The following is a 17,754-nucleotide window of genomic DNA, read 5'->3' as shown; positions in this document are numbered from 1 at the left end:
ACCAGGTTATATAATTTTAAAATTAGGACCAAACTGTACCAAGGCCAAATTTTATATATAGTCAGCAGCAATGCAGTTCTACTCGTTACTTTCAGTGAAACTACTGGTGGAGCCAACTGTGATGGTACCAGACTTTGGCTAATGGCAGTGCCCTAGGGATGGGTGATATTGAGTTCTTTCTATAAGGTTGAAAATAGGAGGTCTTTGGACCCTTCAATTTAATTCCATTAAACCCTACAGAGTAACTGCTGTGTGCCAAACATCACGTTCATTTCTCGGGACAAAAAAAAAAAAAGCTGGGAAGGGGAAGGTACACTTCTTCCTTTTAAGGAGGATGCAATCTAATAATTTCCCTCTATGTAGTACAGTTAATTGCATAATTATGCACAAAGACCAATGAAGGTTATTTTTCCAAAATCACTCCAATTGGCCTTATAACCATTTGTCAGATTTTGGAATGTTTGTTTTTTCCCTTCCTCTTCTTCCCTTTTCCAGGGATAAATAAAACCAACATTATCTCTTGTTTCTTTTCTAGTAAGATGAGTCATTCATATTTTAAAAAACACAGTATTGCTGGGCGCGGTGGCTCACACCTGTAATCCCAGCACTTTGGGAGGCTGAGGCAGGCAGATCACCTGAGGTCGGGAGTTCGAGACCAGCCTGACCAACATGGAGAAACCCCATCTCTACTAAAACTACAAAAAATTAGCTGGGTGTGGTGGCACATGCCTATAATCCCAGCTACTAGGGAAACTGAGTCAGGAGAATCGCTTGAACCTGGGAGGCGGAGGTTGCGGTTGCCATTGCAGTCCAGCCTGGGCAACAAGAGTGAAACTCCCTCTCAAAAAAAAAACAAAAAACAAAAAACACCACAATATTCCCCAAATAATTTTCAATGCAAGATATGTATAAATATAAAGTTTATTCAGCATAGTGTTTAGAAAAATAAGTTCACATCATTTCAGAAAACAAATAAACACTTAATTGTCCAGGCATAAACCCCCATTACAGTACAACATACATACTTTAGATCTCTTTGGTTGGGTAATTAAGCACAGAAATGTTCTGGGACATGCTCTGTGTGCCATCACCTAACAGTGCAGTAAAGACTCTGTTACCCCACCCCATGATATACATTCTGTATAGAGTTTCTCTTTGTGTAAGGCACAGTAAAACCATATTGAGTATATAATTGGTTGCCTCTAAACATACAGTACATGCAACAAAAGAATATTTTTGAGAACCCTGAAAGCCAAAAGTCACATGCTATATAATTTTGATTAATAAAATGTATGATGATAAATTAACATGAAATGTATCAATTAGATATAAAGTAACTGCTAGGCTCTATTATCTAAGTTTTACAAAGAGTTTAAAATATCCTTTGTGAAATGTAATTATTTTCCCCATAGTTTTCCTGAATTATTTTTATTATGAGATGATCTGTCAAAACATTTTAAAGAATGAAGAACCCGTGGCTATGAACTAATGCACGCTTGTCTAGCATGTAGCAGGGCAGGCTGCCACACATGCCCAATAATCCAACTTTTAACATGCAAGATACAAGGGCATACACAGAGAGATTTAAGGTCAGTGTGCAATTTAACTATGGATTTTTACCTATGGCTATAGTATCTACCTGCCTTTCGTAACACAAGAAAGGCACTGAAACGTGTACAATTTAAAAAGTCTTTTCATTACTATAAATATACATGAGATATAAAGCAGTACAACACAGGTGCTCTTGCTTGATTGAGGAACAAATGCACCTTCTCTTTAAACAATAGACTGTCCTTTACTAGATTTAACTAAGAGCTAAATGCCAAACTCTGGCTGATAGAGTGCATAGATAGGCTTACACCAAAAATCCCACAGCCAGCAGCATGGGTTGGGTTTTGCAGGGAGTCATTTACCCCTATTTTGATCTTCAGGGATCATTAGAGGGTCATTTGCAGCATCTTCAAGCATTGGTTTATGTAAGAGTGAAATTCTGCCACATGAACTCCAAGGGTTCTGGGTCTGGCCCTTGGTGGCAAAAGACATTTGCAATTCTGTGCAAGGAGATCATGGGGTTTATCTTACTCCATTCACATATACATGGGCTACATACCAACTGGCCCTTATTCTACTGAAAGAATAGAAAAGAACAATAAGTTCTTTACAATGTGCATTGATTCTTACCTGGTATATTGTGTAGCTACCTGAAGTAATTGTAGGGTTATAATTACATCATGGTGGGAGTATGAATGGGTTTCCTAGGTAAGTCTTAAGTTTTGTGCTATCTTTTCTTTTTCATAAGGGAGAAAAGAGGAAGAACGCGGAATAAAAGAGAGGCTTATTATATTTTCGGAAAACATATAAAACATTTCCAGTTGTATATATGTAGCATATATAACTTTAAAAACCTTCCCATCTCTCTTATTGGATGGGTATTTGAAAATAACAAACTCTTGATATCTGCAGCAATCAAGTGGAAAACATCATTTTTATGTAAACTACACTACAGAGCCATGTAATTAATCTCAGTAACAGGATCAGCACACACCCAAAGGAAAAACAAGCTCTGTAAGTTGTAGTAGAGTGGAAAAGAACTCTAAAACACCTGACTTTGTAAAACAAAACAAAAAACATCTAGCTTCAGCAGTTTAGGAACATTCACCAATTCTATGAAAAATGATGGGAGAGGAATTCTTCATAGGGTTCTTCATATATGCCTGCAAGTTTCATTTATGATAACAAAAGTTAAATCCTCTATGTCCCTTATTCAACATGCTTGATTGATTGACATGTAGAGAACTAGAGTGGGCCCTTTGTTCTGATCATAAAAAAAAGCAAGATGTAGCCAGGTTCGGCAGCTCACGCCTGTAATGCCAGCACTTTGGGAGGCCGAGGCGGGTGGATCATGAAGTCAGGAGATCGAGACCATTGTAGCTAACACGAAACCCCGTCTCTACTAAAAATACAAAAAATTAGCCGGGCGTGGTGGCAGGTGCCTGTAGTCCCAGCTACTCGGGAGGCTGAGGCAGGAGAATGGCGTGAACCCGGGAGGCTGAGGCAGGAGAATGGCGTGAACCCGGGAGGCGGAGCTTGCAGTGAGCCGAGATCACACCACTGCACTCCAGCCTGGGCAACAGAGCGAGACTCTGTCCTCCCCCAAAAAATAAAATAAACTAAAAACTAAAAACTAAAAAAGCAGGATGTGCTAATATCTAACATCTTTATGTTCAACAACTTTAAGTTATATCTGAAGAAATTATTTTTTCACTTTTTTTTTGCTTTTCAGAGACTAGAGAGTAACTTTACTCACTACATACATTTATTTGCATTGTTACATCTTGTGTTCAGAGTCTTGATAAAACCATAGCCACGGCTTACAACATTAGTAAACAAGCTTCTTACAGAAACCCAAAATATTGACTTTTAAAGAAGACACGATAATATAGTGCAAACAACAGCCATTGTGTCAGAGTGTAGCCACTGATCCAAAACAACAGCCATTGTGTCAGAGTGAAGCCACTGATCCAAAACAACAGCCATTGTGTCAGAGTGTAGCCACTGATCCAAAACAACAGTCATGTGTCAGAGTGTAGCCACTGATCCAAAACAACAGCCATGTGTCAGAGTGTAGCCACTGATCCAAAACAACAGCCATGTGTCAGAGTGTAGCCACTGATCCAAAACAACAGCCATGTGTCAGAGTGTAGCCACTGATCCAAAACACAGCCATGTGTCAGAGTGTAGCCACTGATCCGAAACAACAGCCATGTGTCAGAGTGTAGCCACTGATCCGAAACAACAGCCATGTGTCAGAGTGTAGCCACTGATCCAAAACCTTTGGAACCACGTTTCAACAGTACAGAGTCTTGCTTGATAGAATTTACATATTTTCTTTCCTTTAAAATGCTTTTCACAGCCTGTATAATCAATTTTACATGGTATTTATAACTTTCCTTGTAAAGCATCAACAATTAGTTGTTTATCCATTTGTGTGATAAATACCGTATATAATATTTAGTGAAACTTAAGTTCTTCAGATTTAAAGCAATTTTGTGGTGAAATTAACCCTGTTAGATAGTAGAAAAGAACCATCAGTGCTTCTGTTGACACTTCTGTACCTTACTACTAATAAAAAGGCCACAAGGTAAAAAGGCACATAGAATTCTATAAAAAACATATTTAAATGAATCAGAGTTGCTAATTAAAGAACAAGGATGTGAAAAAAAGTACCAAAATTCCAATATTGGGAGTTAGATTTCCTGTTTCAGTGTTATTAATATTGACCTTAATAGATTCCTGGTAAAAATCATTATTTTTAAAATCCTACAAAAAGTAAAACTTTGTTGGAAACAACTATGTTCACTTCCTGTTCAAACAATAAAAATAAATTAAACAGTAAGAAAACATATTTTTCAGTTCATAGCGCCTGAAGAGAAACATATATAGTATAAATAAAATTCACTGTAATTACTCAAATCCTGCTTACAGAACTGATATATTTACATTCATACTGAAGTTTCAGAGTTTTTAGTGGAGTTCCGCACTTTCTCAGCCACACTGAGCTATTAGAAATCACATTTGGAAATGTGTTGAGACTTAACCCAAGACTTTCTCAAAAAATGCTGAAAAAGAGGTGTGTGTGCATATATCTATGCATGCTACTTAACTTTAAAAATATGTACCATTTATGTTTCTTAACCTTTTCAATGCCCATGGAGTAAAAGTAAACAAAAACAATTGTATTATTTCTAATGGTCTGCAGCTATCTTTAATTTTCTATGTTAGGTGTATACATTTTTTAATTTAAAAAACTATCAAGTTCCATTTTGACCTTAGAATTATAGAGTCAACTAAATGATTCACTTTGACTTGACACATTTCACCTTGTTCCTTTGTCTCCATCTATTTAAAAGAGAACATTTATAAGTGAACAAAAAGGCTGCAATAATGCAGTTCTACTTCTGTATACTTAACTGTGATCTTCATGCAGATCAATCTAAAGTCTCTTGTATGCATATACTTGCAAAACTAGAGTGTTTTCCTTTAAATGGAAAAATGTTTTGTGTCCTTGGGGCTTCATGAAAAGATTTGCCGCTGATGCCAAAAAGAGGTGAGGAGGAAATAGAGTTTATAAGTCTTGCATATCTTCATCCAGCTGGACAGTCTGGAGCTTGGCAAGTTCTTTTTTGTCTGTTTCCAGGTCTTCACAGACAGTATCAACCATGCCATCTAAGACATACTTGGATTTAGAGTCCAGCATCATTAAGCTACTTGTTGCTTTGCTCTCAGAATTTGGTAAGAAATTCTCTTTCATGTTAGCTACCGACTGCAGAACCAAACGATGTTCTTGGACAAAATCCTGATGTACTGCTGGGGAGGGGTGACCTACCTGATCTTCAGCTGTAGGAACTATTTCCCCAAGGGCAGCCTGAGTCATAGGGACTGACAATAGGTCTTGACCAGTAATAAGGGAGCAGTTCTGAAGAGTTGCATAGTTAGTGTTGCTGACAGATGTCACAGTAGATTTGCTTGCCACCGGTGCAGACATTGGTTGGCTATCGGCAATGTCATGGTTTAGCTCAGTGGGATTTAGTAGTGTAGGGGGACTGAGAGAAAAATTGTGAGTTGGAGATACATTAACTAATGAGGAGGCCAGTGGATGGAGGCCACTCCCCGAGATGTTTTCAGAAGACAGGTTTGCATTTACTTGTGCATTCTGATTGACAGGCATCAACTGAGAAAATACCAGGCTCCTCTCCAAGCCTTCCTGTTTCACAGATCCTATAGTCTGGCTTGTATTAGGAACCGTGTATACCACTGCACTGGGAGCAAGAGAGCTCAAGAAAACCTTTCCTTGCTGAACTGTGGCAGACTCACTTGTAAATGTACTCCCATCTGAAGTGCTTGAACTTACTGAGATATTACCTAGAAAAAATAAAGTACTGATTATCATTGATGGAAGTGACAGAGAAAGAAAAAAAGTTACACACACATGGTTTTTTCTCAGCTACAGTATCTATAAAGAAGCAACACTTCCATACAATAATTTAGCCCAATTCTGGTTCAGAATTACCTTGAGCACTTAAAACTACAGATTCCCAGGCTCTACTCCTTGAAAGTATAACTTAGTACATCTTAGAACATCTGTTTTTACCTCTCCAAGTAAATACATATATATATTTTTTTGTATAGAGACATCTTTTATTTTATGTTTAACCACAACAACACAGCCAAAAAAACTACTTGCATTCCTGAGTCGCAGGTGTGCCTGTTTCCCCATCTTTCATCAGCTTCTTAGAAAACACAAGTGATTTCCAAACCTTTACTTTTTATGTCTCATGACCTCCAATGGTCTTGAGGATAGAACATGTTAAAGGTTCTGTTGCTTATTATTTCTTTTCTTTTTTTTTTTTTTTTGAGACGGAGTCTCACTCTGTCACCAGGCTGGAGTGCAGTGGAGCGATCTTGGCTCATTGCAACCTCTGCCTCCTGGGTTCAAGCAACTCTCTTGCCTCAGCCTCCCGAGTAGCTGTGACTACAGGCATGTGCCACCACATCCAGCTAATTTTTGTATTTTTAGTAGAGACGGGGTTTCACCAGGTTGGCCAGGATAGTCCCCATCCTTTGACCTTGTGATCCACCCGCCTCGGCCTCCCAAAGTGCTGGGATTACAGGCACAAGCCACAGCGCCCGGCCTATTTCTCTTTCTTTAAAAAAAAAAAAAAAAAATTAGATTCAGGGGGCATGTGTGCATGATTGTTACACGGGTATATTGAGTAATGGTGGGGATTTGGCTTCTAGAGTACCCACCTTCCCAAGTAATTCTGATGACCAAGGGGGATTGAGAACTACTAGTTAGAAGCCAAGTGTGAAAAAAAAAAAAAAAAAAAAATCTTTTCCAGGTTCTGATTCACTCAAGTTTCTGTTTCATCACTAGTAACTTGACATTTCTCAATTAGTTGATAGTTATTGCTGGCTCTGCCAGTTAGAATTAGAAAACACAAATGCAAAATGAAATGCCTTCATTCAGGACTGACTGCTCAGTAACTGACATAAAATATAAATAAATGGCAGTGTAGAACATACCACATAAAATGAGTTACCTGGGGCTTAAAACTTAACCATATAAACCTGTACAGACAAGTTGCAAACTTTCACCAATATAGCCATAAAGTAATGTCAAGTCAACAAAACATTCAAAAGCTTTTTTTGCCTTTTGTTGTGCCAGTTCTGAATTTTCAGTGTTGTAGTAATGGGAACAATTAATGGTAATATGAAATGTGCTTTTTAAAATACAGATTAACATAAAGGATCAGAGCTAATGCTTCTCTAAAAGGTTTGTATCTTTTGAGGCTCTTACTATAATGGTCTATAGAGACCAGAAGTAGAAAAAGAAATGTTAAATAGAAAGCTAAGATGTTCAAATCAGATCACTCAGACAATGTAGATGAATTAGACCCCCTACTACCATCAAATAAAACCCTTTTTTTCCTGATTCCTCACATAGGCATGAGATGATGGCAATTAGATAATCTAGGACCTCAAATATGGTCACTGAAGGAAAGGTGGATTTGGGGGAACTTTTGTGCCTCAACCTCTGAGTAGCTGGGATTACAGACGCACGTCACCATGCTTGTCTAATTTTTGTATTTGTAGTAGAGACCAGGTTTCACCATGTTGGCCAGGCTGTTCTCAAACTCCTCAGTTCAAGTGATCTGCCAGCCTCGGCCTCCCAAAGTGCTGGGATTATGTGAATGAGGCTCACTGCAGCCTCCATCTCCTGGGCCCAAGCAATCCCTCCCACCTCAGCCTCCCAAGTAGCTAGGACTACAGGCACGCACTACCATGCCCAGCTAATTAAAAAAAAATTTTTTTTTTTTTTGAGACGGAGTCTTGTTGTGTCACCCAGGCTGGAGTGCAGAGGTGCAATCTTGGCTCACTGCAACCTCCGCTTCCTGGGTTCAAGCAATTCTCCTGACTCAGCCTCCCGAGTAGCTGGGATTACAGGCATGCACCATCAAGCCTGGCTAATTTTTGTATTTTTAGTAGAGACGGGGTTTTACCATGTTGCTCAGGCTGCTCTCAAACTCTCGACCTCGTGATCCACCCACCTTGGCCTCCCAAAGTGCTGGGATTACAGGCATGAGCCACCATGCCAGGCCAATTTTAAAAAATTTTTTGCAGAGATGAGGTCTCATTATGTTGCCCAGGCTGGTCTGGAATTCCTGGGTTCAAGTGATCCTCCTGCCTCAGCCTCCCAAAGTGTTGTAATTACACGTGTGACACCACATCTGGCCTCAGTAAAGTACTTTTATGAGAGAGCAGCCCAATGTTAAAGGTAATTAATTCACTGAAAACATCTTCCTTCCTGAAGTATTAGAATATTGTGATTATATTATCACCTCTATTGATAAATTAGTGCCACAGGGCTGTTTATGTCTTCCAAGTATTTTTAATGCAAAGGAATGTCTTCAAATAAAAAGAAAACACTGTATGTGAACTCTTTTAAAACATTTAACTAGAAAGTTTAATCACAGAAATGCTGGTATTAAGAAAAACATTTCTAGGTATGTTTCAGTTATTCCCTAACATACATTTCTGTTTCAGACCACACATATGAAAAAACTGCTTTTATTTGAAAGCACTGACTTCAACTTAAGTATGCTTTTAAATTCTTATTTTTATTTTTTATTTATTTATTTATTTTTAGATACATGGTTTTGCTCTTATTGCCCAGGCTGGAGTGCAGTGGCGTGATCTCAGCTCACTGCAACCACCACCTCCAGGGTTCAAGCGATTCTCTTGCCTCAACATCCCGCGTAGCTGGGATTACAAGCATGTGCCACCATGCTCGGCTAATTTTTGTATTTTTAGTAGAGACGGGATTTCACAATTTAGTTAAGCTGGTCTCGAACTCCTGACCTCAGGTGATCCACCAGCCTCAGTCTCCCAAAGTGCTGGGATTACAGGTGTGAGCCACCGTGCCTGGCCTCTAAAATTCTTGTAGGCAACTGATTTGTGGCAAAATACATCTCAAATAGATGTTTAGTTTGTTGTGTGTGTGTTTATGAAATTGTTTGCCAATGTATGCATGAACAAAATGATTAGTTATCTTTTTATAGAGCCATAAATAGCATAATTACATGCAACATTTTCCCCAACTGCTACTGAATATTATAAATACTTCTGAATTTGTAGAAATTATAACATATATAAAAGAAAAGAGGATTTGATCTAAAATTTGATTTTTGAGCATAACTACAACTGAAGTAAAAATTGAACAATAATTTTAAGATAAAAAATCCAACTGAAAAACTATATAGGTACAAAGCATTACTTTGTAATGATAAGAAAAAAATCAGGCCGGGCGCTGTGGCTCATGCCTGTAATCCCAGCACTTTGGGAGGCTGAGGTGGGCAGATCACAGGAGTTCAAGACCAGCCTGGCCAACATGGCCAAACCCTGTCTCTGTTAAACATACAAAGATTAGCCAGGCATGGTGATGCACGCCTGTAGTCCCAGCTACTAGGGAGGTTGAGGCAGGATAATCATTTGAACCCGGGAGGCAGAGGTTGCAGTGAGCCAAGATCGCGCCACTGTACTCTAGCCTGGCTGACAAAACGACTCGCTGCCAAAAAAAAAAAAAAAAAAAAAAAGATGGTAATAATCATCATCATCATTATCATCTTAGTTGCTCAGACTGTGAAGTGAGTAAAAGATGTAGATATTCTACTTTTCCACATAAATCCCAGCTGTAGAAAGATAAGTCTATCTTGTCTAGACATTTTAAAGAATGGCTCAGTATCTGTGAGAAAAAACTGAAACCCCAAAATACTATATTGAGAACTGCAGTACCTAACTACCATGTAGAGATGTTGCTTGCTGGATTAAACTTATCTGGTTAAACTTATCCTTCAACTCAACCAGACGGTCTAAGGATTGACAGCCTTGTCATTTGATCTTAGTTATTTTAACTGAAAATGCTATTCTTATTCCTATTAAATGTCCCGTTTAAAAACTTAGCTATTAGTTCGTAAGAATTTTCTATGGCAGTGCTCTTCTAGATTACACAATTAAAAGTATTTCTGCTTTTCTCCTTCCCCAACATACATAACATTCTTTCTGCTCAAATTTGTTGCCTTTAAAATGTGACCTGTTTGGAAATTTTCCAAACAAGAGAAAAGATGTTAGATACACATTAAATTATTAGCAAACTAAGCACTTTGGCTTTCCCTGTGGTTTTCATATTTTTGCCCTATGTTGGATAGTAACTTAGCTTAACTCTTTCCAGAACTTGGAACAATGATGAACTGAATAGTATGCTGCAGGACTGTCTTGTTTTACTACCATTTTGCCTAAAGATATGCAAATGTACAGAATGAAATTTAGAACAATTTTTCCATTAATTCCTTCAATAAGCTGACATAGACCATAGTTGTGGTAACAAGACAGTTGTGCATAAATTGATTTTTTTTGGGGGGGGGCGTAAAACCATCTTATAGGAAGCAGACCTTTAAAGCCAACAATTACTACTTTGGTTTTATAAAAATCTGGATTTTCAGATGTGCCTACAAGAAGGCAAACATGCATTAATATCTACCACTCCTAAATTCAAGGGATTATGCAAACTCCACTGCCAAATTCTAACCATTTCTATTTCTTTAAAGAGAAAATGACACAGAGGATCCAGGCTTGCTTAAAGTCAGTGAAGAACTAATATATCAGCCTCAGTTTTCCTGAATTTCTTTTAAGTGCTTTCTCTGGAAGATTGCTGTTAGTAAAGCCACAAACCTATAAAATAAGGCTTACTGTTATCTTCATAAATAAACCCACACATTTAGGGGGTGAGTATATATGCTGAGCGATAGAAATCCAATGGCATATTCCTCTGATTTTCTTTTAGGTCTGTCAGTCTTCATTATAGGAGGAACAGGATTCAAACATAATTGATCCAGTCTTTTTAGCTTGTTCTTCTAAAACATTTTTTGGTCAAATAAATAATGCTTAGGTAAAGTGTATGCATTCTTACCAACTGCTAGACTAATTTTGTGTTCTTATCAATTTTATTAATTTTTAATATTAAAATGCCAAGCAGTGAGTTATTTTGTAAGCACTGATTGACTTATCATATTTCTGTAATTGTAGAACTGGCAGGACTTGCTATGAACTGTATTTTTCCATTCAGTTGTTAGTAAAATAAAAGCCCATCCTCATGATGCAAGGGAATAAAGCAAGTTGGATATTACATGGGTATTGTGAAAGAGGAGAATCACATCAAGGCTATTCTATAACTTCGGCAGCTAATAAGGTACCTGAACAGAAACATCAATTATAGCTATCACCAAATGCGTCACTTACAGCAACTGATGAACACATTTGCTGGTGCATTAAGGTACCAAATGAGATTGTTACCTTGTGAAGCTGCCACGGACACAGCGGGCAGCTGCAGAGGAGAGAATCCAATGCTCCCATTAAGGAACTGGCTGTTTGTGCCGGAATTGGGGATCTGGACAATGCCATACTGGTTAATTTGCACTGGTGTAGTAAAAGTCACTACAGAACCCCCATCTTGGGAAGCCACTGTTTGAATGCCTTCTCTTTTCACCTCATTGCTGGGTATCAGGCCTGGGAATGAGACAGGGACACTGGGGCTGTAGGACGTGGTGGCTGCTGAGTTAGCAGAACTCTGGAGGACTTTGAATTCCTTCACATCCTGGGAGGTAGACCCCAGTATGTCAGTCATGGATACACCATTGCTCACAATGTTTGATGACATTTTTGGTGGGTTCAATGCCACTGCCTGTGTATTTCCCACATTTAATCCATTAAGGATAACTCCACTGGGTCCCTGAATAAAAGAATTTCCATTAAGGAAGACAGGTGAAGTACTTGCAGGTACCAAGCTTCCATTCAACAGAACTCCAGAAGAGCTTAATGATATCTTAGCATTTCCAATTTGTTGCATATATACTGGCTCCATATGACTGGAAAGGCTGAGGTTGGTGATGCCATCAGATGAACTGGAGAGTGGGTGAGGAGATAAATCCTCATGTCCCTTGCTGGATTCATCTTCAGTGCTGGGGTTGCCATCTGACTCACTGTATGGAGGGGGAAATCAAGATGTTCAGAAGGTCGGGGGATGACATTCTACATAGTACCACTTGTTTGGAAAACCAGCTTCTAAATCCATTAAAGGCAGTGTTTAAGGAAAGCACAGCAGGATGTCTGCTAGTCCTATTTAAACTAAGGGGCCTTTCAGCAGATTCTGACCAGCCAGAGAATCTGGGAAGATAAACTCTCAGATCCCAATCATTTAAAATAACAATAAATTCAGGGAAAGTCCAGAGATCTGGAAGATGTAAATTCAGCATTACAGAAGAGAATATTTGATTTTACAGTGCAGAAGTGCTATTCCTTACTGCTAAATATGCTGCTACTGACACCATAGAAAAAAACGCCTTAGATGAGGTGGTCAGTCTTTCCTGTTTAGGAACTCCTTACCCTCCCCTCAAACCAATTCAGATTAGTGTTATCTTGGAGGTAAATGAAACTGCCAAAGGAGCAGGAGGTGGGAAGTGTTCGGCTTTTCTTTTTTGGTCAGTTAGTTAACAAGAGATCGTTTTCTCACCTGCTCCCAAACTTCTACTCCACCAGACTGACAACTCTCTCATTCAACAAAGTGGCTGTCCTTGTTGTAGGAAAAGGCACTTTCAACCCAATAACAGTTACGTGCAGTCGCCTTTGAATCCAAAGGAAGCCAAAGGGGCCTATTTAACAAACACCATCCAGTGCCCTGGTGAGGTGGGAGGGAAAGGGTGTGGGTCACTCAGAGGCCTTTTAACTATTAGACCTCTTCCCCAATGTCCTTGGTCCCTCGGTCCCAGGCAGGGCCCTGTTCCTCAGCTCTCTGACTTGGGAGAAATACCAAATCGGGGTTGGGGGGTGGGTAGTGGTGGGGGTTTCCCATTTGGTCTGAGGCTGGGAGGGAGAGCAAAGGAGAGCAGAACAGAGGCGTTTTGGAAGCGCGACAGGACTTGGCCCAGCAGAGGATCCGACATCCCCGCAGTGCCCCGCGGTCGATTCGCTTTCATGCCGAGGGTAGGGGATTACCCGGGCTTTGGGCTGCGGGGCCAGGAACGCAGAAAGCGCTTTGATTTACGAGCTGAGGCTGAGCCGCCGTCGCCGTCTGCGAGGGTGACTCACCGGGGGTGCGGGTGGGAGGTAGATCCGGAGAGGGGCCTAAACCAGGCAACTGGGCCGGGGGCGGGGGGTGTGGAGTTTATGGGGTGGGGGGGACAGAGAAGCCGGCAGTGGGGCGTGGGGGAGTCCCAGGGAGCGTGCCGGGCCCGCGAGCGGAGGCGGCGGGGCAGCTGGCCTGCTCGCAGTGCCCCCTTCCCACCCTCTGCCCCGGCCCTGCGGATTCCGTTGGTCCCCGAGCGCGGGACCCGCGGCCTCTAGTGGGCGCGGGGCAGGTGGTTCGGCGTAACCAAAAAGCCTTCTCTGGACCTTTCCGCATATCTGCGGAAGGCGCACGCACATCCCGGTGCACGTTTTGTTTTGGTTACCGCGAGGGCCAAGCAGGGCACCGAGCCTCCCTCCCAGCCTTGGGCGAGGAACGCCGGAGCCCAAGCCGTCGGACCCCCACAGGGGCCCAGAAGCGGCAAGGGCGGGCTGAGACCGGCTCTGGAATGTGCTGGGTGATCACCTTCACCTGGCCCAGGCGGGCTGGATCCCCGGCTTCCAGATTGCTTCCCTGAGCAGAACCTTCGAGCTGCTTTTGGATTCTTTCTCTCCTATCCCCGCGGGGCTGGAGACACCAGGTCTTTAGGCGACCTTCTCCTTACTTTGTTTCGTCCAACAAAACACACAGACGCACACACCAAGTGTCTGACTCGGGAGGACGCACAAAAGAGGTGGAAAATCCGGTATTTTCTACCAGAGGGGGAAAACAGCTTGCCAGGCAAAAAGCTCAAACCCAGTGGGGTGGGAGCACAAGGAGGGGCACTAATAGCGCCCCTACTCCTTTGCTGCCGCCCGCCGTAAGCTAGCCTGCCCCCCGCCCGTAACTACCGTACCGGGAGGGAGTCAAGCAGCGTTCGGGGGCCGAGGGAGGAAGCAGCCCTTCAGCCCTGCTACCCCGGCTGCGCTGAAATCCGATCCTAAGGAGTTCAGAATCAGGTTTCAAAACATGACAGAGCCGAGCTGCACCAGCACCCCACGTTGCCGCGGCCGCGAAGGGAACCACAGGGGCAGGGTGAATGATTAACTCTGTCACATGAAACCTCGACGTTCCGAGACCCCTTCTTCGCCGCCAGCCCCAAAACACTCTCTTCCCTCCAGAGCAACCACCGCGACCTCCAACGCAGGCACTGGGGGCGGCTGAACCCTGGGGATCTGGGAGCGTGCGCGCGCGCCAGGCCCGGTGTGACCCCGCGGAGGTGCAGACCCCGGCCGGCGCCGGCAACCTCTGCGGGCCTCGGGCAGCAGGGAGAGCTATGGTGCCGGCGTCCACACTCGCTTCCTTAGCCCCGCCAGAAGCAGGGAGAGGGTGGCAACTTCAAAGCCAGCTGGATGGGGGTGGGAAGCCGGGCAGCAGTGACCAGCCGCGGTGGGGGCGGGGACTGAGACCTAGGCGGGCGACCAGAAACTTCTAGGGGGAGAGGGGGAGGGTAAGGAGGGAGGTTCCCCCGCCCTTCGCCTCCGCCGCCCCCCACCTCCGCCGGCAGGGAGCGAGGTGGGGGGCGGGGAGAGGTGGGCAGCCGGACCAGGCTGGTGGGGAAGGTAAGCGCCATGTTTGCGAGGACTTGGAGGAAAAGAAAGCTGGGAAGGGGGTGGGGGAGAGGAAGGGGGAGGAGGAGGAAAGTTGGCGCTCACCTTTTGGACTGGGTCTCGGAGGGGTTCCGATCGCGCTGCCGGCGGTTCTTGAACCAGTTGCTGACCTGGGTGAGGGAGAGGCCGGTGATCTTGGCCAGGTGCCGCTTCTCGGCGGGCGAAGGGTAGCGATTCTGCTTGTAGAGCTCCTTGAGCGCGTTGCGCGACTTCTCCTTGAAACAATACACCGTCTCCTCGCCGTCCCAGATGGTGCGGGGCAGGGGGAATTTCCTGCGCAGCCGGTACTTGTCCACCGCTCCTAGCGGCCGGCCGCGGGCTCGCTCGGCCTCGGTGTAGCGCGCCTTGTACCAGAGCTGCTGCAGCAGCGGGTGGTTGGCCGACTCGAAGCTGTGGCTCTCGAGGATGCTGTAGAGCTCGGGGTAGATGCCCTGGTGGAAGGCCACGAGCGCCCGCGCCTTCAGCAGGCTCTCGTTGCCACGTAGCAGGTCGCTCTGGGGCAGGGACCACAGGAACCGGGCCAGGCGGTCCAGGTTGCCCCCCTGCTGCAGTGCCTCGCACACGCAGGCGACGTGGTCGGGCGAGAAGGCCAGCGGGGTCTGCGCGGCGGCTGCAGCGTGGTGGTGCCTGCCCAGAAGTTCCGAGTGGAGTTGTACCTGATCCGCCGCCGCTCCGGCCGCCGCCGTCGCCACTGCCCCTTCCTCTCCGCTCACCCTGGCGGCAGCGGTCGCGGCGTCCCCCGGCTCCAGGGGAAAAGGGGCTGGAGCCGGGGGGCTCAGCTCCACCGCCGCGCCCCCCGCCACTTCTCGGTGCGCCTCCTGCCCTTCTGAGGCGCTTTCCATCCCATTCTCCTGCTTGATGTCCGCCGCACTTGCGATCTGCCCGGTGGGGGAGGAAGAGGACATTTTTTGTTGTTTATTTTCCTCCCTCCCTCACTCCCTCGCACTCTTTTCCTCTTTCTTTCCCCCTCTCTTACTCCTCCTTCTTCGTCTCCCTCCCTCCTCTCCCCCTCCGGAAAGCCCACTCCCTCCCTCCTGGTTTCGGCTGGATCTGGCCGATCAGGTTTCCCCCCGGCCACGCAGTCACCATTAAGATAGCTGCTAGAGCAAAGTAGTGTAAACGGATAGCTGCTTTCTGCCGTTCCCCCAACGTGACTCCTCCGGTTGCTGCATACTATATGGCAGTGGCGGCCGGGCCGGCCCGGCCGAGCCACCTCATTGGCTATTTCGCATTCAGGGGGAGGAGGAGACACCGTTTCTATCCCTGTCGATCACCCGCCTCCCACTCCACCCCTTGCCTTTCCCTCTCCCCCTGACCCCCAGGCACCTATACCTGAAGGAAAACACCGACATTCTTTCCAAACCACGCTCCTGGGCGGGAAATTACCTAATGTGGCCTGAAAACTGGACAACTCTTTCAAAGAGAGACCCTACGATTCCAGAGGGAATATTAATTGTGTGTCCTTAAGGTCTAGATAAATTTTTAACAAAGAGACCACCCTCAGCATCTAGATGACAAAACTTAAGAGGACAATTCAGAAGCCCCCCACTATCTCCCTGTTCCCCATTCCCCCTCTTTTTGGATGTCTTTATCAAGGATTTTGTATTCGAAAGGGTCAAAAATAAAATAACACTAGGAAATGTTCTAAGGGGCAAGCATTTAAAGTAAATTAAAATTCCAAAGGGGGAAAAATGCTTGAAAACCTTATAATTAGCAGCATAAATAGCCCACTGAGAAGACAAAAACAAGAAGGCTTCAAAAAATGTACTTAACCTTAAGCCACATGGAGGGTTGGCAACCCAACTGAGTTGAACATGATATAATTAAACATGTAGAATATTAAACCATATGTTTATCCTGGATGAGTCGTGTGGAAGAGATCTAAGCTTTAAATTATACTAACGATATGGAAATTTAAGTTTTCTACATGAACATTTTTAATGTAAGTATATGAATAGTTTTTTTTTAAAGACGATAGACTAGAAACACTGTATGTGCGGGTGTCATCTAGATCAGTGCAGGATCAGAAGCCCTTTTCCACAGCATAGACAGATGGAAGATTGCCCTCTGGTTTGATGCTGAAGTGGGGGTAGAGTCTTTTGTTGTTTGCAGTTGTGTCTCTTTCCTTTGTAATTTGCACGAGATCTTAATTCCAAAAAGGATAATCCATTTCTGCTTCTTTGATTACTGTAGGTCAGTTGGGTTTGCCTGCTGCTGCTCTTTCTCAAAATTCAACTCTTTTTTTTTTTTTTTTTTTTGAGACGGAGTCTTGCTCTGTCACTCAGGCTGGAGTGCAGTGGCGCGATCTCGGTTCACTGCAAGCTCCGTCTGCCAAGTTTGTGCCATTCTCCTGCCTCAGCCTCCCAAGTAGCTGGGACTACAGGTGCCCGCCACCAAACCCGGCTAATTTTTTGTATTTTTTTAGTAGAGACGGGGTTTCACTGTGTTAGCCAGGATGATCTCGATCTCCTGACCTCGTGATCTGCCCACCTCAGCCTTTCAAAATTCAACAGTTTAATGACATCATCCTAACCTTTACTTCAGGGTGGCCTTGTATTGTGTCTGCTTCCCAGCTACTCATATCTGCCTACTTCAGCATATTACAAAGCAGCTGTCTAGGTCACCTACTGTCATGATAAACTTGGTGAGATTTTCTTTTTTTGTAGACAGGCTTTATTTTGTTGCTGGTCAACCAAGATGTCATTTGATGTAGGATTTAACTTGTTTTTGCATTGCCCTAATATGTTGACATCTCTGGTAGATTTAAAATTTATAATAACAGAAAAGACCATATTTTTTATTTATTTATTTTTTTGAGATGAAGTCTCACTCTGTTGCTCAGGCTGGAGTGCAGTGGCGTCATCTCAGCTCACTGCAACCTCTGCCTCCCAGGTTCAAGCAATTCTCCTGCCTCAGCCTCCTGAGTAG

General features: G+C 43.8%; 2 protein-coding genes across 3 annotated transcripts in view; both read right to left on the bottom strand.

The window, feature by feature from the left end:
* DHRS7 (dehydrogenase/reductase 7) overlaps positions 1–17,754 on the bottom strand; it is a 977,513-nt gene that overhangs the window by 556,864 nt on the left and 402,895 nt on the right. The window lies entirely within an intron of this gene.
* SIX4 (SIX homeobox 4) lies at positions 904–15,999 on the bottom strand. Of its 2 annotated transcripts, XM_050797789.1 has the most exons (4): positions 15,913–15,999; positions 14,872–15,704; positions 11,410–12,095; positions 904–5,922 (listed from the first exon to the last, which is right to left on the bottom strand). In XM_050797789.1, exons 1-4 carry the CDS (start codon positions 15,913–15,915, stop codon positions 5,126–5,128), a joined length of 2,319 nt encoding a protein of 772 aa, XP_050653746.1. In that variant the 5' UTR covers positions 15,916–15,999; the 3' UTR covers positions 904–5,125. The 2 variants fall into 2 exon arrangements, with proteins under 2 accessions (XP_050653746.1, XP_050653745.1); XM_050797788.1 differs by having other exon boundaries at positions 14,872–15,975.

The sequence above is a fragment of the Macaca thibetana genome, chromosome 7 (assembly GCF_024542745.1).
Source record: "Macaca thibetana thibetana isolate TM-01 chromosome 7, ASM2454274v1, whole genome shotgun sequence".
NCBI classification, from domain to species: domain Eukaryota; kingdom Metazoa; phylum Chordata; class Mammalia; order Primates; family Cercopithecidae; genus Macaca; species Macaca thibetana.
This window is presented reverse-complemented; position numbering and strand designations above follow the sequence as displayed.

Coding starts and splice junctions, on each gene's coding strand:
- SIX4 (XM_050797788.1), bottom strand. CDS start 15,731: ATGTCCTCTTCCTCCCCCACCGGGCAGATCGCAAGTGCGGCGGACATC. Junction 12,096..14,871: donor TCCGAGACCCAGTCCAAAAG/GTGAGCGCCAAC, acceptor CCCTCCATACAG/TGAGTCAGATGGCAACCCCA. Junction 5,923..11,409: donor GTCCGTGGCAGCTTCACAAG/GTAACAATCTCA, acceptor TATTTTTTCTAG/GTAATATCTCAGTAAGTTCA.